The sequence below is a fragment of the Salmo salar genome, chromosome ssa20 (genome assembly GCF_905237065.1).
Source record: "Salmo salar chromosome ssa20, Ssal_v3.1, whole genome shotgun sequence".
Taxonomy (NCBI): Eukaryota; Metazoa; Chordata; class Actinopteri; order Salmoniformes; family Salmonidae; genus Salmo; species Salmo salar.
This window is the reverse complement of record NC_059461.1, coordinates 39,358,961-39,382,272: the sequence shown is the minus strand read 5'-3', so window position 1 is coordinate 39,382,272 and position 23,312 is coordinate 39,358,961. Positions and strand designations below refer to the sequence as shown.

The 23,312-nt window shown below is 42.0% G+C and overlaps 2 protein-coding genes across 2 annotated transcripts; one reads left to right on the top strand and one right to left on the bottom strand.

Moving 5' to 3' along the window:
• Positions 1 to 2,052: 2,052 nt before the first annotated feature.
• Positions 2,053 to 4,099, bottom strand: LOC106580565 (DBH-like monooxygenase protein 2 homolog). Its single transcript, XM_014161759.2, has 3 exons — positions 3,782 to 4,099; positions 3,146 to 3,301; positions 2,053 to 3,032 (listed from the first exon to the last, which is right to left on the bottom strand). Exons 1-3 carry the CDS (start codon positions 3,983 to 3,985, stop codon positions 2,979 to 2,981), a joined length of 414 nt encoding a protein of 137 aa, XP_014017234.1. The 5' UTR covers positions 3,986 to 4,099; the 3' UTR covers positions 2,053 to 2,978.
• Positions 4,100 to 4,372: 273 nt separating this feature from the next.
• Positions 4,373 to 12,531, top strand: LOC106580596 (28S ribosomal protein S27, mitochondrial). The gene is made up of 12 exons (XM_014161838.1): positions 4,373 to 4,466; positions 4,787 to 4,864; positions 5,294 to 5,364; positions 5,777 to 5,835; positions 6,219 to 6,333; positions 9,215 to 9,293; positions 9,829 to 9,944; positions 10,263 to 10,365; positions 10,628 to 10,770; positions 11,598 to 11,699; positions 11,837 to 11,854; positions 11,965 to 12,531. The coding sequence occupies exons 1-12, from the start codon at positions 4,391 to 4,393 to the stop codon at positions 12,205 to 12,207; spliced, it is 1,203 nt and encodes a 400-aa protein (XP_014017313.1). The 5' UTR covers positions 4,373 to 4,390; the 3' UTR covers positions 12,208 to 12,531.
• Positions 12,532 to 23,312: the final 10,781 nt, after the last annotated feature.

Below are 23,312 nucleotides of genomic sequence, written 5' to 3'. Positions count from 1 at the left end.
AGTTAATTAGGATGATTTCTATGAGGGTGCCCGTGTTTACGGATTTGGGGTTGTACCTGGTAGGTTCATTGATCATTTGTGTGAGATTGAGGGCATCAAGCTTATATTGTAGGATGGCCGGCGTGTTAAGCATGTCCCAGTTTAGGTCACCTAGTAGCACGAGCTCAGAAGATAGATGGGGGGCAATCAATTCACATATGGTGTCGAGGGCACAGCTGGGGGCAGAGGGTGGTCTATTGCAAGCGGCAACAGTGAGAGACTTGTTTCTGGAAAGGTGAGTGTTTAGAAGTAGAAGCTCGAATTGTTTGGGTACAGACTTGGATAGTAATACAGAACTCTGCAGGCTATCTTTGCAGTAGATTGCAACACCGCCCCGTTTGGCAGTTCTATCTTGGCGGAAAATGTTATAGTTTGGGATGGAGATTTCAGGGTTTTTGGTGGTTTTCCTAAGCCAGGATTCAGACACGGCAAAGACATCCGGGTTGGCAGAGGGTGCTAAAGCAGTAAGTAAAACAAACTTAGGGAGTAGGCTTCTGTTAACATGCATGAAACCAAGGCTTTTTCGGTTACAGAAGTCAACAAATGAGAGCACCTGGGGAGTGGGAGTGGAGCTAGGCACTGCAGGACCTGGATTAACCTCTACATCACCAGAGGAACAGAGGAGAAGTAGGATAAGGGTCCGGAAAAAGGCTCTTCGAACTGGCCGTCTAGCACGTTCAGAACAGAGAGTAAAAGGAGCAGGTTTCTGGGAACGATAGCATAGATTCAAGGCATAGTGTACAGACAGGTAAGGTAGGATGTGAGTACATTGGAGGTAAACCTAGGCATTGAGTAATGATGAGAGAGATATAGTCTCTAGAGACGTTTAAACCAGGTGATGTCGTCGCATATGTAGGAGGTGGAACAACATGGTTGGTTAAGGAATATTGAGCAGGGTTGAGGCTCTACAGTGAAATAAGACAGTAATCACTAAGCAGGACAGTAATGGACGAGGCATATTGATATTAGAGAGAGGCATGCATAGCCAAGTGATCATATGGGTCCAGTAAGTGGTTGGGCTGACTGGGGACACGGCAATTCAGACAGTTAGCAGGCCGATGCTAACAAGCTAACAGCTAGTAGGCCGGGGCTAAACAAGCTAGCAGTTAGCAGACCGGGGCTAGCAAGCTAGCAGTTAGCAGTCCAGGTTAGCAAGCAGTTAGCAGACCGGGGCTAGCAAGCTAGCAGTTAGCAGACCGGGGCAAGCAAGCTAGCAGTTAGCAGACCAGGGCAAGCAAGCTAGCAGTTAGCAGACCGGGGCTAGCAGGTTATCAGAAGGGCCTTTGGGGGACGTCGCGTTGGAGGTAAGTCTGTTTTTTCTCTTCGTGTGGTGACGTCGATAGACCAGTCGTGGATTAGTAGGGTTCCAAGTAGCTTTAGGTAGCTAGCAGGCCGCGGTTAGCAGAATGGGCCTTCAGCGGACGTCACACCTGAGGGGCCTGTTGGAATCCTCGGTCAGATTATGTCGGTATTCCAGGCATAGAGGATCAGCGGGGTTCCGTGCCCCGTACCGGCAGTAGAAGGGGTCCGGATATTGTTCGGTGGTAGCACAGGAGCCCTAGCCGGGATAGCTTCAGGCTAATTGGTGCTTGCTCCGGGATGGAAAGGCTAGCCAGGAGTAGTCACCCGGGATTGCGGTTTGCTAGTTGCGAAGATCCAGATGAAAATGTTCAGAGTTTGCGATAGGAATCCGGGGATATGGAGAGAAAAAAAAAATTGGTCCATTATGCTCTGGTTTGAGTCACGTTGTTCGAACTGGCGAGAGCTTTCCGAGCTAAAGGTTAGCTGATGACCACTAGCAATGGTTTGCTGACTGATAGCTGGTAGGTAGTTAGCTGGCTAGCTTCAGTTGAGGGATTCCAGATCCGAAGTAAATAGAAATACTTAAAAGATATGCGAAGAAAAAGATGTAAAAAGATATATACAAGGGGCACGACAGGACAAAGACGTCTGACTGCTACGCCATCTTGGATAGGATTATGCAGCTTATGTTTATTTTCAAGTACCTACATTATTTAACATAAGAATGTTGACAGTTCTAGGTTTCTGCAAATGCTTTTAAATCAGGCAGGTTTACACAAGGAACAATACAAGATAATTAACATAAATTAGTCTAACTTTAACATTGATCAGATCAAGCTTGCAGGGAACACAGCTCAGCCCAGCAACAGCCTTCCTTTCTGGACATCCTTGGCTGCTTTTACGCAGGCACCCCAATTTTGATCTTTTTTCCAACATGTTTTCTTAAAAAAAAAAAATGAAAACGTATTTCCACTTTGACATTATGGGGTATTGTGTGTTGGCCAGTGACAAAACAAAATGTAAATTTAATCAATTTTAAATTCAGGCTGTAACGCAACAAAATATAGAAAAAGTCAAGGGGTGTGAATACTTTCTAAAGGCACTGTATCTAAATACCGAATACCGACCGGTATGTGCCCAGGGGCCCTGACCTCCAGGGGGCCCCCATTGATTTTCTTAGTCATTCTCACTCAGATATCATATCAACATGGCATAAGTCATTACAAAATGTGTAGAATTGCAGGAAATTAACTTTAAAATAGCAAACATTTCTCTTAACCCCAATGGAAAATGTGTAGAATTGCAGAAAACTTGCTTTAAAAGGCAACATTTTCTCTACACCCCCATGTAAAAATTATTATATCGCAGGAAATGAACTTTAAAACTAAAAATAATTCTATCCACCATGAAGAGGAGGGCCACTAAAATGTTTTGCCGCGAGGTGGGGCACCCAAATCTCACATAGGGCCTCCAAAAGGCTAGAACCGGCCCTGAACCTAATCATGAAGATTGGAGCAGGGTAAGACCGATGATCCTATATCAGTGGCTTGGAAAATTGTTCTTACTACCAGCTAGTAGCTAGTGAAAAGGGTTGTTGGGCTGGGTATCTGTAGTAAATTTCCAGCCTGTAGAAGTCATCATAATCCTGTCCTCCAATAGGGATGCCAGCGAATTTCTGGAAGATCGAAAGCCTGGAATGGAGAAGACACTGTAGAGACAGAGCTCAGACAACATGCGTGTTGATGTGTGTTTATGCATGCATGGGTGTATGTATTAATGTCCCCAGAACGGGGCAGTCTCTTACCCCTCCTCCCACACCCCAGGCAAACACCACTCTGAAGCATTCATCCGCTGGTCCCCCCGTGAAGCATTTCTGCACGTAGGTCTGGTTCAAAGACAAGGAGCAGCCATAGACCAGCATGTGGTGGACCAGGTCCAGGTGCTCAATCATCGGCTCAATCTGAGATCGATAGAGAGAGAGGGAAACATGGGAAGGAGCAGGGAAAGGTAAGAGATGTCAGAAAGCTTTATGGATAAAATGCTTAGACTATAAAATGAAAGTGCTTAGACCATGAAGTGAAAGAGGGGTAATTTACACAAATTATGTGATTTTTCCTGTTGAGCTTTGGCACCTTTGTGACCTTGCAGTTGTAGTGTGTACAGTATGTTCGACAGGGACAGTAACTGGCAATGGAAGAGGAAGTACTGTGTTAAAACTGTGTTGCCAGTCCATACTGTTCCAGTGACATGTTGTTAGCTAAGGATACTACCTCCCGATACCAATATCAAATCCAATTCATTCAATCATGTTTGACCCGTTCCTGCCCAAGAGTAAAGTAAAATACAGTACTTTACTTCAAACTAAAAGTCCTGCTGTGGCTGACCTAGAGGGACAACATGATCATTTTACAGGACATCATGTGTGTGAGGTCATTCTTACATTCTCCCCAACAAATTCCAGATAGTTGATGTCCAGGAGCCTGTATCTGGGCATGAACTTGAGCAGGTTCACCTCCTTGGTACCCCTTCTTTTGGCATGGTACCCGATGTCATCAGTTTCCCCATAGGCATTGATCAGCTTCATTGGACTTTCCAATAAGAGGAGGAGGGGGATAGAACAATTGCCATAAACATACAAGAGCATAGAAGAACAAAAGACACAGGTTGACGACTATGTGTGAAGAAAAAGATTAGTAGGCAGAAGGCACTAACTGCAGTGAGAAAATATTCTGGCCCAAACAATGGAAGGTACCACACTTGATATTACCAATGAATTAGCCACTGGGGCAATTGACATTGGATGTTCACCACAACAGGCGCTTGAGGCCGTACCAAGACATAGAAAGGGGTTCATTCAAATGTTATGTTTGATATCTTAAATGAAACGTACATAATTACAGTATTTAGAAATATTAACGTAGTTTCTATTTCATTATTATATATTCAGTTTTTCATGGTGTTACGGTCCGCATTACAAATGTATTTGAGCACGGCTCTTTCTCTCACTCAAAATTGTTGCACCCCTCTGTCATAGTGGTATCGTCCCAAGATGGCAGCCTCCCTGTTGCAACGCTGTTTAGGAGCTGTCAAATGTATCCACAAATGTGGGACTTACAGTTTTATAGGTACATATTTGTATATGTAAAATATAAGTATATAAATCAGTAACATTTGCTATCGTTGATTGATTCACTTTTTTTTCTGAACTATTTTTATTTTTCCACGCGAGTAGCTAGCAGGCTAGCCATATGGCTTCCTAAAATTAATCCATTCTGACCTAACTCATAACTGTCTAAATAAGATGCATCTTCTCTCGTTTGTTCAATGATTGACCTTAGTATTTGCTTGTACTGAAATCGCAATTAATTGCATTGTGCATGTTACCTTCAGTTCCAGCATTGTCTACCCAATGTAACTTGTAATCATTATTGTTTATATCCTACAGACAGAAGATGTCTACTTTCAGCAGCATACACAGACACCAAATTATGGGAGGAGAGAGAGAAAGATCATCAGAATCTGGGTAAGCTATCCACCCAATACACTCATTACCAATGATGTATTGTTCATTACTAACTATCCCCTTTGTCACTACCCAACACAACTAATAAATAGTGGATCTCAAACACAGCTGTCACACATTAGCTGTCAAGTAAGTGGACATGACATCAGTTGCGTTTTAGTTTTCTGAAACCCATGTGAATATAGAATAGACATTCTGTGCATAAGTACCCGAAGACAACTGTAAGTCGATGACAATGTCTGTGCGTGTCTGCACCAAATGAACACAGGAGGGCAGTGTTAGCTAGCTACATATTGACAGTTACTATACTGTGTCATTCATGCTGTAAAATTCTTCAAGGGTTGAAATCATATTTTTAAATGGCAGAGAGTTTGAGCTTGGACTAGTTGTTGTGAAAGTAAAGCTTAATGTGAGTATGCCATTCTACAGCATTGATGGCCGCCTTGATGGACAGGATTTATGACCGAAACTTCCCTGTCAGCTCGCTGACAATATCACGGGTAAGAGCATGTTAGAGTGCAGAGAGATTACACCCTTCTAGCCCAGATGTCAGCCTGTTTCTCCTTTAGAAAACTGCTTCATTGTCGTATCTGGTACATTTAGGCTAAACAGAATCCGATATGTTGGCTAAAACTAGGGTTGCAAAATTTCAGAAACTTTCAATAAATTCCGTCGTTTTCCCGAAATCCCGGTTGGAGGATTCCTGGAATAAGGGGGAATAACAAAGAAATCTGAAATCCTCCAACTAGAATTTCTGGAAAAACAATTTATTGAAAGTTCCTGGAATTGTGCAACCCTAGCCAAAACAGAATCCAATGGGCACCCTAGCTAATGTGATTTATGTTCTGATCAACCTGTAGTCAAATTAGAGAAATATTAATCCATCATTTCTCTGTGTATTTTCTTTTTCAGTTTGTTGACAACATATCGTCAAGAGAAGAGGTTGATCAAGCAGAGTACTATCTTTATAAGTAAGCCTCATTTTCACCCCCTGTAATATTATTTCTTTGTTAGGGTGTTCACTTCCTGGTCTAAGTTGCTGGCTAATCCTCTATGTTCAGACCTCTGTTTTCTCCTAGTCTTTTTTGGCGTGTTTATGTTCAGTCACATGCATGTTTCTTTGTTCTGTGCTGTGTTAGAGCTTTCCTGTTTTCCCCCTTCTCTGGAATCTGTTTCTTATGCGATTAAAAGATTTACATGAATATTGTGTTGCAAGCCTATAAATTAAGAAGCGATTACACTTGACTTGACTCATCTATCATAAAGGCATCATAATAATTACCTAACAGAAGTCATAAACATTCATGTCTTGTATGTTGTTGTTTTTTAATGTTTGAACATTTCTCTTCTGTAGATTTCGCCACAGCCCAAACTGTTGGTACCTCAGAGACTGGACCGTCCACAGCTGGGTGAGACAGTGTCTCAGATACGGGGCCAGAGACAAGGCCTTACACACCCTCAAGAACAAGGTAGTTCTACATTATGCCGAGCAGAGCCATAGAAACAAGGGTCCACAAACTGTCCTCCATTTTGGCACACAACCTTCCATGGCCATACTATTCTTTTTTATTCATTTTTTATTTAGCCTTTATTTAAACAGGGAGTAACATTGAGATTAAAAATCTATTTTACAAGACAGCCCTGTATACATTACAATAAAAACAGAATAATAAAACATACACTTCAATATGTGTATTTATTTTTTATTTCACCTTTATTTAATCAGATAGGCCAGTTGAGAACAAGATATAATTTACAACTGCGACCTGGCCAAGATAAAGCAAAGCAGTGCGACAAAAAGAACAACACAGAGTTACACATAAACAAACGTACGGTCAATAACACAATAGAAAAATCTATGTACAGTGTGTGCAAATGTAGAAGAGTAGGGAGGTAGGCAATAAATAGGCCATAGAGGTGAAATAATTACAATTTAGCATTAACACTGGAGTGATAGATGTGCAAGTAGAACAATGTAGAACAATGTATAAAACAATGTAATTCAGCACACAATAACAAAATAAACATATTTAATAAAAGCAATCACATTCAACTACATAATAAATAATGTAAACTGCCTGAGTGACACCAGCACATGTAACTGCAGTGAACTCTGCAGATTGTTCCACAATTTAGGGGCAAAAAAAGAAAATGCAGATTTTCCCGAATCTGTGGCGACTGAAGGGATCTCTGTTGTTGTCCATTTCTGAGAACGGGTTTGGTAACTTATGAATCTTAACTTAATTAAGGACGTTACATATGTTTGGGGGTTGAAAAACATTTTGCTACCGTGTGCACTATTGAGCAGTGAACTCTGCAGATTGTTCCACAATTTAGGGGCAAAAAAACAAAATGCAGATTTTCCCGAATCTGTGGCGACTGAAGGGATCCCTGCAGTGTGACTTGTAAGTGTTGAACATCAGACCAGTGAGAGGACCCAGTCTGCCCTTTCCTCTGTAATCTATTTCTGGTCATACTCAGCAGAGAGGCAGCCATGTATGCAGAGTTACAGAGAGCTAGGAAGTGGGTGAAAGTTGATTGGCTGTAGCCTAGTGTAGCCTAGTGGTTAGAGCGTTGGACTAGTGACCGAAAGGTTGCTAGATTGAATCCCTGAGCTGACATGGTAAAAATCTGTCGTTCTGCCCCTGAACAAGGCAGTTAGCACTGTTCCTAGGCCGTCGTTGTAAATAAGAATTTGTTCTTAACTGACTTGCCTAGTTAAATAAAGGTTAAATTAAAAAAAATATATGGAGGCAGTTTCTGTAAGATTGATTTGTAAATAAATAAGACATTGATGCTCACTTCTTATAGACATTTTTATACAGACTAAAATGATGAGTCCTAAAATTGTCCCCTGTGATAAAACGTATTGCGGAATGGTAGATGTCGTCCAAGGGTTGCAAAACAGAGGTTGCCGCATGCATGTAAACAATATCACCAAAATCCAATACAGGAAGAAGCGTTGTTTGAACAATCTTTCTCTTATTTTCAATACTGAGGCGTGATTTATTTATATATAAAAAAACAATCTTGGATCTAAGCTTCGTAGTCAGATTTTCTATATGCGTTACCAAGGACAACTTGTCATCAATCCAGACACCCAGGTACTTTGGGTTAGAGCCAATTTGTGCTCCATTTGTTGCGCAAATATGCCGGTCCTCAGGGTCAACATTTCGTGACCTAGAGAACAGCATGAGCTTGATTTTACTTGTATTTAACACTAATTTAAGATCTGTAAGTGATTTCTGAATTGAATCAAAGCCATGCTGAAGTTCACGAATGGCCTGCTGCACCAAGGTGGCACAGGACCACAAAACGGTGTCATCTGCATAGAGATGAATGTTACAAGTATTAAGTGTTTCCTATGTCATTAATATACAAGGTGAACAATAATGGACCCAAAATCGAACCCTGAGTTACACCTTTTTGAATCTCAAGAAATTCAGATTTAACCACATCTGTCAAGATAGCCTGGGTTCGGTCGCTAAGATAATTTTGAAACCATGAACAGGTTGTATATCCCAGGTCTATTTTTGATAACTTTTTCAGCAAAACCGAATGATCAACAGTGTTGAACGCCTTTGACAGATCAGTAAACAAGGCAGCACATCTGTTTTTAATCATCCAATGCATTGACAAGATCAGTGACAACTAGTGTGTTTGCTGTGGTAGTACTATGTCCAGGCCTAAACCCTGAATGGTTTATATTAAAAATACAATTATCAGATAAAAAGGAACGAAGTTGTACATTAACCAAGGATTCAAGAATCTTAGCTAAAGAAAGTAGTCTTGAAATGGGGTGATAGTTGTCAAGATCATTTGTATCCCCACCCGTATGGAGTGGCAGGACATATGCGGATTTCCATGCTTTTGGAATACTTCCTGATAACAATGTTAAATAAAACATGTGGGCTACTGAGCCAGCAATAAAGGGAGCTGCACACTTAAGCAGACCATGCTTCAAATGATCAGCCGCTGTGGATTTTTTTTTTTTGTCTAGTGTTAGCGAAGCATCCAGGACTTCATTATCAGTGAATTTCCTAAAAGAAAACTCCTGCCCAGCTTTTTCATTATCATTCAATAGATTTTCACCATCAACATCCAAACTACACTTTTAAAGAGCTGGCTTTGAAATACATTCAAATATATAGCCTGCAGAGATAAAATGGTGATTAAACGCATTAATGAACATAAAATCATTTGCATTCTAACTACAGTTGTATTGTCCAATACATGGTGCCTGTTGAAAACCTACATGTTAAAGAGTTTGACAACCTCCATTTCTGAGGTTGACTATAATAGTGCTGTATTTTTTTATTTTTTTTAAATTACCTTTCTCTGTTTATTTAGGTGCAGTATGGAATGTTCCCAGATGGTTTCACGTTCAACCGGCTGATAGATTCCTTCATTAAAGATGAAGACTTCAAAGGTGAAGAGTCTATGACGTCTGAAATTATTATTTGTCAAACTGTTAAGTTATCCCAGGGGTCCTTTGGAAAAACTCAGTTAAACTCAACGAAACCAATAATGTACACTAGCGTTGAAAAGTTTGGGGTCACTTAGAAATGTCATTGTTTTTGAAAGACAACTATTTTTTTGTCCATTAAAATAACATCAAATTGATCAGAAGTACAGTATAGACATTGTTGATGTTGTAAATGACTTGTAGCTGGAAACGGCGGATTTTTCATGGAATATCTACATAGGCTTACAGAGGCCCATTATCAGCAACCGTCACTCCTGTGTTCCAATGGCATGCTGTGTTAGCTAATCCAAGTTTATAATTTTAAAAGGCTAATTGATCATTAGAAAACCCTTTTGCAATGATGTTAGCTCAGCTGAAAACTGTGGTGCTGATTAAAGATGCAATAAGTGACCCCAAACTTTTGAACGGTAGTGTATATTCTATACTCCCACACATAATATGTACCTTAAAACCTAAAAAGGTTGGTCCTCTTCTGTAGGTGCCTGTTCTGTCGTGGAAGAGGTGATGCTTCAGGAGTCTTTTGATCTACCATCAACACAGATCTTGTCCATGTATGCGCTGAGCGGTTACCTAGCAACCAAACCAGAGCTCAGCGTAAGTAAAGTAGCATTCACTGCTTGGTACTGTGTGTGTACCAACATGTTTGGAGAAGTTATCGTGCCAAAGTATATTTGGAATGTCTGGATTGTGTAGAACTGAACGATTGTTGGAAACTTGGGGACATAATCCTATTTGTGTAGAGAAGTTAAGTCTGATCCCAGCACAACATCATTCCCATTAAAACAAATATGCGTATGCCGGAGTTTGAATTCAGCAGCCACAGTTTTTTCTGTATAAATTAGTTTTTATGCTTTTTGTAAACGTTGTGCTAGTGCTGTCTGAAGTGTGTGTGTGTGTGTTGGTTCACTACAGGTGTCAGAGCAGAGGGCTCTGGGAGCAGCACTGCTGATATGTGGTCTGAAGCAGGACAACTCTACAGGCCTCAGCGCTCAACTGTTGGGTTGTGCTCTGTTAGGTATGTGTTCCTCCAGTCATACCACAGACCTGGGCCTAAATCAAGCCCTTCCTCATGTTCCAAACCCTTTGGTGATGGCAGAAGGAGGAGGTTTTCTCTCCATTTCTCAAGAATCCCTTCTCTTCATCTTCTTGTCAAACATCATTGAAATCAACCTCTCTCTCTCTCCATGCCACATGGTCTTTGCCCTGGTTGTCATGTTGTGCTGATCAAGTCTCTGATAGTTTCCTCTCCCTGCTCCTCTCTCTTTGTCTGTCTCTAGGTAAGGTGGAGATGGTGGCTGGGATCCATGCTGTGTTCAGGGGCATGCCTCTGATGTGGACCCCAGGGTATCTGGGCCAGGCCCTGGCCATTATGGAGAGAGTAGCTGCCGCTCCTGGAGAAAGAAAACTATCAAAGGACGCCGTACGTTGTCTACTTACCAATACATGTCTCAGTAATACATGTCTCAGTGCTGTACTTTCTGCAATTGTCCAATTACTGTCTCACACTAACAACATTGTTAGTAACACATTACACACATATAATAGTAACTCTTTGTAAAGCGTGCACCATGAGTAAGAAGCATGCAGTTTATACTGCTACATAGCTTATTGTTAGCAATTTCAGTTAACTCATCAAATAACACAGTTACTATATGACACAAACCTGGTGGCAGTAGAAAGCTGTTACTGTCCAGGTACGATGTATGACGCAGTCTGAGTCGTTCTCTGCAGGACTTAGTGTTGAGATGGAGCAACACTGTCATATCTGTGTTATTTATACCCTGACACACGTCAGTGCACCCTGGTGCAGCACTCTTCTAGCCCTGTCTCGTTAAATAGTTCAACTCTGATGGGAGTCTGGAGCCCAGGGGAAATCTGTAAGAATCTGTCCTTTGGGCACCAAACCAGGTTTGCTAGAAAGCAGGACAGTGTCAGACCTGATGACTCTGTGTAGGTCAGGACGGACAGGACCTATTAATTCTGTGTCATTGTCTGTTTGTTTTCATGTCTGTCTTTTGTCCTGATGGACTTCTGAGAGGATGCTCCAGTGTGGCTTCGCAAGTTATTGTGTCTGTGTGAGTGCATGTCCGGCGGTCCCAGTTGTGTTTTTCCTTACATCTCTGTCTGTGTGTGTGTGTGTGTGTGTGTGTGTGTGTGTGTGTGTGTGTGTGTGTGTGTGTGTGTGTGTGTGTGTGTGTGTGTGTGTGTGTGTGTGTGTGTGTGTGTGTGTGTGTGTGTTTCTCTTAGGTTGATTACCTGGAGGGCCTGCTACAGGACCTCTCCTCTGCCTTGGACTCCAAGTCCTCCTCTGAGGACGAGTTAGGAGGAGGGGATGAAGGAGGAGGAGGATGAAGACGTCCAGGCAGAGAGAGAAAAACTACCGCTCTATGCCAGCAGGTTCAAGGTAGAGACTGGGCAAAGATCAATCAGTCAAACAGGGAAAGAGTGTGTATGTGCAGTATATGTATGTTGTGTTATGATTACAGATTTCTCATTTTGAGAAGGTGAATAAATTGCTATTAAGCACTCTTAGTCTATAACAACAGTTACACTTAATCGCTCCTTTTCCCTAGACCCCATTTCTAACCACCACCTCTCCTCTGACCGTGTGTAGGAGCTGAGTGGGCAGCTCCAGTCTGGGGGTAAGGTGGACCCTAGTCCTCTGCAGGTGCTGGTCTCCAGCCTGGTCCAGCAGGGCCTGGCCTCAGCAGAGGGCCCTGACATGGAGCAGTACCAGAGGAAGGTAGGGGAGTGGGAGGCAGAGAGGCAGCAGCTCATCAGAAGAGAGAAGGAGATGAGGGAGAGGGCTGAGGAAGAGAGACAGGCCCGTCAGGCAGCCAAGGCAGCCGCACAATAGCGCTGAACACACAGCTGGAGGGTGTTCATGGTGCATTCCTTGCAGTGTATACCACCACAAAGCATCAATACATATTACTGGTACTTTTTCATAACCTGTGGGGTCCCTACATCTTCTGCAGTGAAACATGCATGAAAAGTGAGGGTCGTTTTTGAAATATATTATATAATCTGTTGTCTCCTGAAATCAGTTTATTTCATGTAACCTTTTTGTTTGTGTCTTTTGTACAAATGCCATTCACAGTTTAGCAGTGTACCGTGAACAACATGTCAACTCCCCATGATAGAAGTTTGTCTGTATTAAATTATCATGATCAACAAATAATGATGATTCTTGACTTGCTTTATACTTAAATATGAACAAATCAGAGAGCTTGGTTTGTAGTTACATGCATTGTTACACATAAGACTCATAACCTCTATTTCATCCTTAGCTTCGTTTTCTTCGAAAATATGTTGTATTTCCTGTTGTGGACAGCAACTTGATGTTTTTGGTCTAGCTCCAGTCTAGTGATTGTTAAGCCTTATGGCCACTATGACCTCATGTAAGCAGAAAAGGAGGAAAGCGGGGGAAATCATGGCTTCACATCCTCCCACTCCCTTTCCTCTCTTCTCTCAGAATGAGGTGTTTGTGAGAGCACATGTAGACCGTTGGGTGTGTGTGTGTGGGGGGGGGGTCTTATACAATCTTAGGGGAGCTGATGACTGATCTAGGGGAAACAAAGTTTGTTCTTTACACAGGCATGAATACAGTTGAATTTCTTAGCCTTATCCTGTCGGCCATTGCCACAAAGAAAAACACCATCACAGATCCAGATCGGAGGTGAATTGCTTGGCCCTTGTTTAGAAGTTGACAGGTCTTTATGTGTCGTCTGGAAATCGACAGTATCAACAGTGGCATAACAGTAAAGTAAGAAGACTAAAGTATCTTAGTAAACTTTAATAGACGTCAACTAACTGCAACAGGCTACTCAAATACCACAGGTGTAAATATCTCAGGCTAGGCTCTCCCTGTTATATTTGTTTGAGGGAGATAAGTAATCAATGAGGAAAAATATGTTGCTCACAATGTGTTCATTCCACATTATGCTATTGCCCATTCATGGCATGGGCTTGGGAAACTGCCTGCTATGCAGACTAAGATGAATATAAGGCACAAATAGTTTGTCACAAACAAGAGCCATTGTTGTCTTGAGCCTGTTGTCTTGAGGCTCCACATTAACTCCCTGAGAGTTGGAATGTCTAGTTAGAATGATCTTTATTTGCTAAAAAGAGTTATATTCTACGTATCTGTTCAATTTAAGTTAAAAAACGTAGAAAGCATGCTTGCTTTTATTGAGAGCTAAGAAGATCACTGTATACTAAATATTCTACTAGGTTTAAAAAAAATGTTCACCTTTATTTAACAAGGTAGGCTAGTTGAGAACAAGTTCTCATTTGCGACCTGGCCAAGATAAAGCATAGCAATTTGACACATACAACAACACAGAGCTACACATGGAATAAACAAAACATACAGTCAATAATACAGTAGAACAAAAGAAAATAAGTCTATATACAGTGAGTGCAAATGAGGTAAGTTAAGGCAATAAATAGGCCATGGTGGCGAAGTAATTACAATATAGCAATTAAACACTAGAATGGTAGATGTGCAGAAGATGAATGTACAAGTAGAGATACTGGGGTGCAAAGGAGCAAGATAAATAAATACAGTATGGGGATGAGATAGATAGATAGATGGGCTATGTACAGGTGCAGTGATCTGTGAGCTGCTCTGACAGCTGGTGCTTAAAGCTAGTGAGGGAGATATGAGGCTCCAGCTTCAGAGATTTTTGCAGTTCGTTCCAGTCATTGGCAACAGAGAACTGGAAGGAAAGATGACCAAAGGAGGAATTGGCTTTGGGGGTGACCAGTGAGATATACCTGCTGGAGCGCATGCTACGAGTGGGTGCTGCTATGGTGACCAGTGAGCTGAGATAAGGAGATATATCTTACGAAAAATACAAATCTGCACTTTCTCATATACGCCAAATAGATCACCCATGAATGTAAACCTTGTCCCAAGCATCCCTCATCTCTATCAGAGTAAATATTGATCTTTAGATTTCACACTTCCTACGTGCAATATTTGCTTTCACATTTAGCCCTTTTCACAAAAACAGTGTTACATCTAATGTTGAAATGGCCAGATAACCCTGTCTTCATGTGATAGGGTTAGGCATAGTCAGTACAGTGAGAATAGAGACCTCACTGATCTCCTGGCAATGTACAATTTCTGCTTTGATCATCATTACTTTAGAGGGAAATTATGGCCAGGTCATCATGATTAGTTGATGGTTCATTATACACTGCTCAAAAAAATAAAGGGAACACTTAAACAACACAATGTAACTCCAAGTCAATCACACTTCTGTGAAATCAAACTGTCCACTTAGGAACCAACACTGATTGACAATAAATGTCACATGCTGTTGTGCAAATGGAATAGACAACAGGTGGAAATTATAGGCAATTAGCAAGACACCCCCAATAAAGGAGTGGTTCTGCAGGTGGTGACCACAGACCACTTCTCAGTTCCTATGCTTCCTGGCTGATGTTTTGGTCACTTTTGAATGCTGGCGATGCTTTCACTCTAGTGGTAGCATGAGACAGAGTCTACAACCCACACAAGTGGCTCAGGTAGTGCAGCTCATCCAGGATGGCACATCAATGCGAGCTGTGGCGAGAAGGTTTGCTGTGTCTGTCAGCGTAGTGTCCAGAGCATGGAGGCGCTACCAGGAGACAGGCCAGTACATCAGGAGACGTGGAGGAGGCCGTAGGAGGGCAACAACCCAGCAGCAGGACCGCTACCTCCGCCTTTGTGCAAGGAGGAGCAGGAGGAGCACTGCCAGAGGCCTGCAAAATGACCTCCAGCAGAACCCAAATGTGCATGTGTCTGCTCAAATGGTCAGAAACAGACTCCATGAGGGTGGTATGAGGGCCCGACGTCCACAGGTGCGGGTTGTGCTTACAGCCCAACACCGTGCAGGACGTTTGGCATTTGCCAGAGAACACCAAGATTGGCAAATTCGCCACTGGCGCCCTGTGCTCTTCACAGATGAAAGCAGGTTCACACTGAGCACATGTGACAGACGTGACAGAGTCTGGAGACGCCGTGGAGAACGTTCTGCTGCCTGCAACATCCTCCAGCATGACCGGTTTGGCGGTGGGTCAGTCATGGTGTGGGGTGGCATTACTTTGGGGGGCCGCACAGCCCTCCATGTGCTCGCCAGAGGTAGCCTGACTGCCATTAGGTACCGAGATGAGATCCTCAGACCCCTTGTGAGACCATATGCTGGTGCGGTTGGCCCTGGGTTCCTCCTAATGCAAGACAATGCTAGACCTCATGTGGCTGGAGTGTGTCAGCAGTTCCTGCAAGAGGAAGGCATTGATGCTATGGACTGGCCCGCCCGTTCCCCAGACCTGAATCCAATTGAGCACATCTGGGACATCATGTCTAGCTCCATCCACCAACGCCACGTTGCACCACAGACTGTCCAGGACTTGGCGGATGCTTTAGTCCAGGTCTGGGAGGAGATCCCTCAGGAGACCATCCGCCAGCTCATCAGGAGCATGCCCAGGCGCTGTAGGGAGGTCATACAGGCACATGGAGGCCACACACACTACCGAGCCTCATTTTGACTTGTTTTAAGGACATTACATCAAAGTTGGATCAGCCTGTAGTGTGGCTTTCCACTTTAATTTTGAGTGTGACTCCAAATCCAGACCTCCATGGGTTGATAAATTGGATTTCCATTGATTATTTCTGTGTGATTTTGTTGTCAGCACATTCAACTATGTAAAGAAAAAAGTAATTAATAAGTTTATTTAATTCATTCAGATCTAGGATGTGTTATTTTAGTGTTCCCTTAATTTTTTTGAGCAGTATATTTTCGTGAGGATGACTAATATTCTATCATAGCTTATCTTATCTCACAATGATACCATTTTTCCCTAACCTAAGGCCTACACAAGACTCCTTTTGGGAACATCCGTCATTTCTATTTAGAAGTCTTTTCTATCTCTTTTGTATTTTTTTTAAAGCATTTTGGCTCAAAGTATAGGCCTACTATGGAAAAACAAATTTTTAAACTATACTTGTCAAACACAATTTCCAAAATAAATGTGACATTTGGGTCTCGGACTGTCCTTCCACCAGGTGTGCAAGCAGCGAGTGAAATGAAGCCAATCAGCATGTCTGATAGTCAGGAAGTTTCTTATTCAGGTCACTGGTTATTGGAAGCTCTGACTGCGATGGTTAAAGTGCACTAAAAGCCTCAGGTTTGGGGTTGTGTCTAATTTGGAACGGTAATGTAGTCCCAAATAACAGGCCGTACGTGGCTCAAACTCTGTCATGGTCTGTTTGAGATCACTAACAGCAAATTAAGTAGAGAGGATTGCCTAGGAAGGAGTAACCATCAATAATGTTCCATGTTTGAAGTGTGGCGCTGATTTACAGTACCAGTCAAAAGTTTGGACACACCTGCTCATTCAAGGATTTTTCTTTGTTTTTACTATTTTCTACATTGTAGAAAAATTGTGAAGACATCAAAATTATGAAAAAGCACATGTGAAATCATGTAGTAATCATGAAGTTCTCCTGAGTGGCGCGGTGGTCTAAGGCACTGCATCGTAGTGCTAGAAGCATCATTACAGACCTTGGTTCGAGTCCAGGCTGTATCACCATGGGCCCTGGATAGCCCGTCATTGTAAATATGAATTTGATCTTAAATGACTTGCCTGGTAAAATAAGGAATTTAAAGTGTTAAACAAACTAAAGTAATTTTAGATTCTTCAAAGTAGACACCCTTTACCTTTTATTTATTTATTTATTTATTTTATTTTACCGTTATTTTACCAGGTAAGTTGACTGAGAACACATTCTCATTCACAGCAACGACCTGGGGAATAGTTTCAGGGGAGAGGAGGGGGATGAATGAGCCAATTGTAAGCTGGGGATGATTAGGTGGCTGTGATGGTATGAGGGCCAGATTGGGAATTTAGCCAGGACACCGGGGTTAACACCCCTACTCTTACGATAAGTGCAATGGGATCTTTAATGACCTTAGAGAGACAGGACACCCGTTTAACGTCCCATCCGAAAGATGGCACCCTACACAGGGCAGTGGAATTGGGATATTTTTTAGACCAGAGGAAAGAGTGCCTCCTACTGGCCCTCCAACACCACTTCCAGCAGCATCTGGTCTCCCATCCAGGGATGGACCTTGACACACTCTTGGCATTCTCTTAACCAACTTCATGAGATAGTCACCTGGAATGCATTTCAATTAACAGGTGTGCCTTGTTAAAAGTTCATTTGTGGAATTGTTTTCATTCTTAATGCGTTTGAAACAATCAGTTGTGTTGTGACAAGGTAGAGGTGGTATACAGAAGATAGCCCTATTTGGTAAATAACCAAGTCCATATTATGTCATGAATGGCTCAAATAAGCAAAGAGAAATGACAGTCCATCATTACTTTTAAGACATGAAGGTCAGTCAATCTGAAACATTTCAAGAACTTTCAAGGTTTCTTCAAGTGCAGTCGCAAAAACCATCAAGCGATATGATGAATCTGGCTCTCATGAGGACCACCACAGGAAAGGAAGACCCAGAGTTACCTCTGCTGCAGACGATACGTTCATGAGAGTTACCAGCCTCAGAAATTGCAGCCCAAATAAATGCTACACAGAGTTCAAGTAACAGACACATCTCAACATCAACTGTTCAGAAGAGACTGCGTGAATCAGGCCTTCATGGTCAAATTGCTGCAAAGAAACCACTACTAAAGGACACAAAAAGAGGAAGAGACTTGCTTAGGCCAAGAAACACGAGAAATGGAAATTAGACTGGTGGATATCTGTCCTTTGGTCTGATTTTTGGTTCCAACCACCTTGTCTTTGTGAGACGCAGAGTAGGTGAATGGATGATCTCCGCATGTGTGGTTCCCACCGTGAAGCATGGAGGAGGTGTGATGTTGTGGGGGGGTGCTTTGCTGGTGACACTGTTTGTAATTTACTTAGATTTCAAGGCACACATAACCAGCATGGCTACCACAGCACTCACATCATTCACCACCCTGGGCTCCCAAGTTGCGCAGCGATCTAAGGCACTGCATCTCAGTGCAAGAAGCATCACTGCAGTCCCTGGTTTGAATCCAGGCTGCATCACATCAGGCTGTGATTGGGAGTCCCACAGGGCGGTGCACAATTGGCCTAGCATCGTCCGGGTTTTGCCGGGGTAGGCTGTCATTGTAAATAAGAATTTGTTCTTAACTGACTTGCGATACTCCATCCCATCTGGTTTGCACTTAGTGGGACTATCATTTGGTTTTCGACAGGACAATGACCCAACACACCTCCAGGCTGTGTTAAGGCTATTTGACCAAAAAGAAGAGTGATGTAGTGCTGCATCAGATGACCTCGCCTCCTCAATCACCCGACCTCAACCCAATTGAGATGGTTTGTGATGAGTTGGACCGCAGAGTGAAGGAAAAGCAGCCAATAAGTGCTCAGCATATGTGGGAACTCCTTCAAGACTGTTGGAAAAGCATTCTAGGTGAAGCTGGTTGAGAGAATGCCAAGAGTTTTCAAAGCTGTCATCAAGGCAAAGTATGGCTACTTTGAAGAATCTAAAATAGAAAATATATTTTTTGTTTGTTTAACACTTTTTTGGATACTACATGATTCCATATGTGTTATTTCATAGTTTCGATGTCTTCACTACTATTCTAGAATGTAGAAAATTGTAAAAATAAAGAAAAGCCCTTGAATGAGTAGGTGTGTCCAAACCTTTGACTGGTACTGTATTTCCAGTGGGGTTTTAGAACAATGCAGATAGAAATGTAATAAATTAGGTGTCAAAATGCTCTATAGCACACAACATAAGATCATCAATGTTCTATTAAATATATTTCTACTGTATCTGAACTAATATACATTATAAAACATACTGTACATTAACTGCTTGTCTAAAGGAATGTTGTATGTCATCCTGTTTAACTCTTACATCTAGACGTTCCGCTAGCGGAACACCACTCCAATATCCAATGATTAGGCGTGGCGCGAAATACAAACTCCTCGAAAATCCGAAAACTTCCATTTTTCAAACATATGACTATTTTACACCATTTTAAAGACAAGACTCTCCTTTATCTAACCACACTGTCCGATTTCAAAAAGGCTTTACAACGAAAGCAAAACCTTAGATTATGTCAGCAGAGTACCCAGCCAGAAATAATCAGACACCCATTTTTCAAGCTAGCATATAATGTCACAAAAACCAAAACCACAGCTAAATGCAGCACTAACCTTTGATGATCTTCATCAGATGACACTCCTAGGACATTATGTGATACAATACATGCATGTTTTGTTCAATCAACTACATATTTATATCAAAAACCAGCTTTTTACATTAGCATGTGACGTTCAGAACTAGCATTCCCACCGAACACTTCCGGTGAATTTACTAAATTACTCACGATAAACGTTCACAAAAAACATAACAATTATTTTAAGAATTATAGATACAGAACTCCTTTATGCAATCGCGGTGTCCGATTTTAAAATAGCTTTTCGGTGAAAGCACATTTTGCAATATTCTGAGTAGATAGCTCGCCATCACGGATTACCTTTGCTGTTCTTCGTCAGAATGCACTCCCAGGACTTCTACTTCAACAACAAATGTTGGTTTGGTTCCAAATAATCCATAGTTATATCCAAATAGCGGCGTTTTGATTGTGCGTTCAAGACACTATCCGAAGGGTAACGAAGGGTGACGCACGGACGTGTATCGTGACAAAAAATTTCAAAATATTCCATTACCGTACTTCGAAGCATGTCAAACGCTGTTTAAAATCAATTTTTATGCAATCTTTCTCGTAAAATAGCGATAATATTCCTACCGGGAGTCGTTGTTTTCGTTCAAAGACTGAAAAAGTAAAATGGACTCTTCATGTGCATGCGCACGCCCGTCTCATTGTTCTCAGATCGACCACTATCCAAATGCGCTACTGTTTTTCAGCCAGTAACTGCAGAGTCATCATTCAACGTTCTGGCGCCTTCTGAGAGCCTATGGGAGCCTTAGAAAGTGTCACGTTACAGCAGAGATCCTTTGTTTTGGATAGAGATGACAAAGAAGGCCAAGAAATGGTCAGACAGGGTACTTCCTGTACAGAATCTTCTCAGGTTTTGGCCTGCCATTTGAGTTCTGTTATACTCACAGACACCATTCAAACAGTTTTAGAAACTTTGGAGTGTTTTCTATCCAAGACTACTAATTATATGCATATTCTAGTTTCTGGGCAGGAGTAATAACCAGATTAAATCGGGTACGTTTTTTATCCGGCCGTGAAAATACTGCCCCCTATCCATAACAAGTTAAATATGTTTTCTGATATTACACATTAATGAGTGATGGCTATTTAGAAACTGTGAGAAAACCTCTTGACTTCAGAAGAGTGTTCCATCACCCCTGTAGAAAACTCAGTGTTCCCTCAAACGACTGTAGTGCGGGTCCTCAAAAATGCTTGATCAACAAATGCTCATGTTATTCTATTCCTCCGCTGTGCTGCTTGTTTTCTGGAATTACAAGTTGAAGTTCCCAGAACTCTTTTCTCTCTTGATTTTTACATGTGACGTACAGATTTGTATTTGTATTTATTAAGGATCCACATTAGCTGACTTGGCAGCAGCTACTCTTCTTTGGGTCCAGATGTAATGGTAAAATAACATTTTCTTCAGCTTGTGACATGACAGCATCCCCCCTGTGTGCGCTGTGTCTGTAAATACTTTAAAACATATTATAGGATAAGATGCTGCAAGGGTATGTTTTTGTTGGCTCAGCAACTCGCAGCACTGGTGTCTCTGGAGAGAAGTGTTTATTAATCTAAAGTAATTCATCAAGAGAAATGCTGCATATTTAATCATTTAAAGCCTGCTAAAAGATTCATGAGAGCAAATAAGCTCAAACTGATTTGTTTTGAGGGTTTGCAGACGTGTTATGTTTTTACAGAATATTGCACAAACATGGCAAACGTGAAAACATAAAATCTGCATTTACATATGAGATTACTCTCATTGCTCTCTAATTTCTCTCTGTATTTCCCTTCTTCCAAAAACAGTAGCCTACATAAACAGTATCTTCTGACTGGTAGTAGCATCTGACAGAAGTTCCTTCAGCCTCCAGACATGGCTTGAAATTAAACACATACCTTTGAAGTCATTCAGTTTGAACCAATGAATAACCTACTACTTCTAAGCCTGTATAGCTACAGCTTTAATAACTGGATATACAAACAATGGTTTGAAGGTTGTGAAGAGAGAGCTTTGATGTAGATACTGTCTGAGTGACCCTACAGTAAGTATGAGTTACGAGGGAGCCTCCGCTGCCCTCATACTCTGGGGACACAGCAATTCTACTGCCCTCCTGACGTGGTCATGATATACAGTACCAGTCAAAGGTTTGTACACACCTACTGATTACAGTTTTTTTTCTTTATTTTTACTATTTCCTACATTTTATAAAAATAGTGAAGACATCAAAACTATGAAATAACACATATGGCACCATGTAGTAACCAAAAAAGTATTAAACAAATCAAAATATATTTTATATTTCAGATTCTTCAAAGTAGCTACACTTTGCCTTGATGACAGCTTTGCACACTCTCACTGGGCAACATTGAGAGAGGTAGGGCTACAGTACCGTAGCAGTATGTAAACAAATGAACCTTTTTACGTTTGATGAAGTAGAGTACAATCACAACACTCAACCTAACTAAGAGTGGAACTAGCAAATATAGTTAGATGAAATAATCATAAAATGATTTATAGACCACTTTTACTCCACACACAGAGACATGTAAAAAGCTCTCCCTCGCCCTCCATTTGGCAAATCTGACCATAATTCTATCCTCCTGATTCCTGCTTACAAGCAAAAACTAAAGCAGGAAGCACCATTGGCTCTGTCATTAAGAAAGTAGTCAAATGAAGCAGATGCTAAGCTACAGGACTGTATGGCTAACACAGACTGGGAATATGTTCCGGGATTCTTCCAATGGCATTGAGGAGTACACCACATCAGTCACTGGCTTCATCAATAAGTGCATCGATGACATCGTCCCCACAGAAACTGTACGTACATACCCCAACCAGAAGCCATGAATTACAGGCAACATCCGCACTGAGCTAAAGAGTAGAGCTGCCGCTTTCAAGGAGCGGGACTCTAACCCGGAAGCTTATAAGAAATCCCTCTATGCCCTCCGACGAACCATCAAACAGGCAAAGCATCAATACAGGACTGAGATCGAATCGTACTACACTGGCTGCGACACTCGTCGGATGTGGCAGGGCTTGCAAACTATTACAGACTAAAAAGGGAAGCACAGCTAAATTACTTTTATGAGCACTTCGAGTAGAGCAACACATGCATTAGAGCGTCAGCTGTTCCGGACGACTGTGTGATCACGCTCTCCGTAGCCGATGAGAGAAATACCTTTAAACATGTCAACATTCACAAGGCCGCAGGGCTAGACGGATTCCCAGGACATGTATTCCGAGCATGCGCTGACCAACTGGCAAGTGTCTTCACTGACATTTTCAACCTGTCCCTGACTGAGTCTGTAATACCAACATGTTTCAAGCCGACCACCATAGTCCCTAAACACTAAGTTAACCTGCCTAAATGACTACTGACCCGTAGCACTCACGTCTGTAGCCATGAAGTGCTTTGAAAGGCTGGTCATGGCTCACATCAACACCATTATCCCAGAAATCCTAGACCCACTCCAATTTGCATACCGCCCCAACAGATCCACAGATGATGCACTCTCTATTGCACTCCACATGGCCCTTTCCCACCTGGACAAAAGGAACACCTATGTGAGAATGCTATTCATTGACTACAGCTCAGCGTTTAACACCATAGTGCCCTCAAAACTCATTACTAAGCTAAGGACCCTGGGACTAAACACCTCCCTCTGCAACTGGATCCTGGACTTCCTGACGGGCCGCCCCAGGTGGTGAGGGTAGGTAACAAACACATCCGCCACGCTGATCCTCAACAC

What these genes read in the sequence shown, in the direction of transcription:
- LOC106580565 (XM_014161759.2), bottom strand. Translation starts at nt 3,985, where the DNA reads ATGCTCTTGTATGTTTATGGCAATTGTTCTATCCCCCTCCTCCTCTTA. An exon ending in TGGAATTTGTTGGGGAGAAT is followed by an intron (nt 3,302 to 3,781) that starts GTAAGAATGACC and finishes TATCGATCTCAG; the next exon opens with ATTGAGCCGATGATTGAGCA. An exon ending in CCTGGGGTGTGGGAGGAGGG is followed by an intron (nt 3,033 to 3,145) that starts GTAAGAGACTGC and finishes TCTCCATTCCAG; the next exon opens with GCTTTCGATCTTCCAGAAAT.
- LOC106580596 (XM_014161838.1), top strand. Translation starts at nt 4,391, where the DNA reads ATGGCAGCCTCCCTGTTGCAACGCTGTTTAGGAGCTGTCAAATGTATC. An exon ending in TGGGACTTACAGTTTTATAG is followed by an intron (nt 4,467 to 4,786) that starts GTACATATTTGT and finishes TATATCCTACAG; the next exon opens with ACAGAAGATGTCTACTTTCA. An exon ending in GAAAACTATCAAAGGACGCC is followed by an intron (nt 10,771 to 11,597) that starts GTACGTTGTCTA and finishes TGTTTCTCTTAG; the next exon opens with GTTGATTACCTGGAGGGCCT.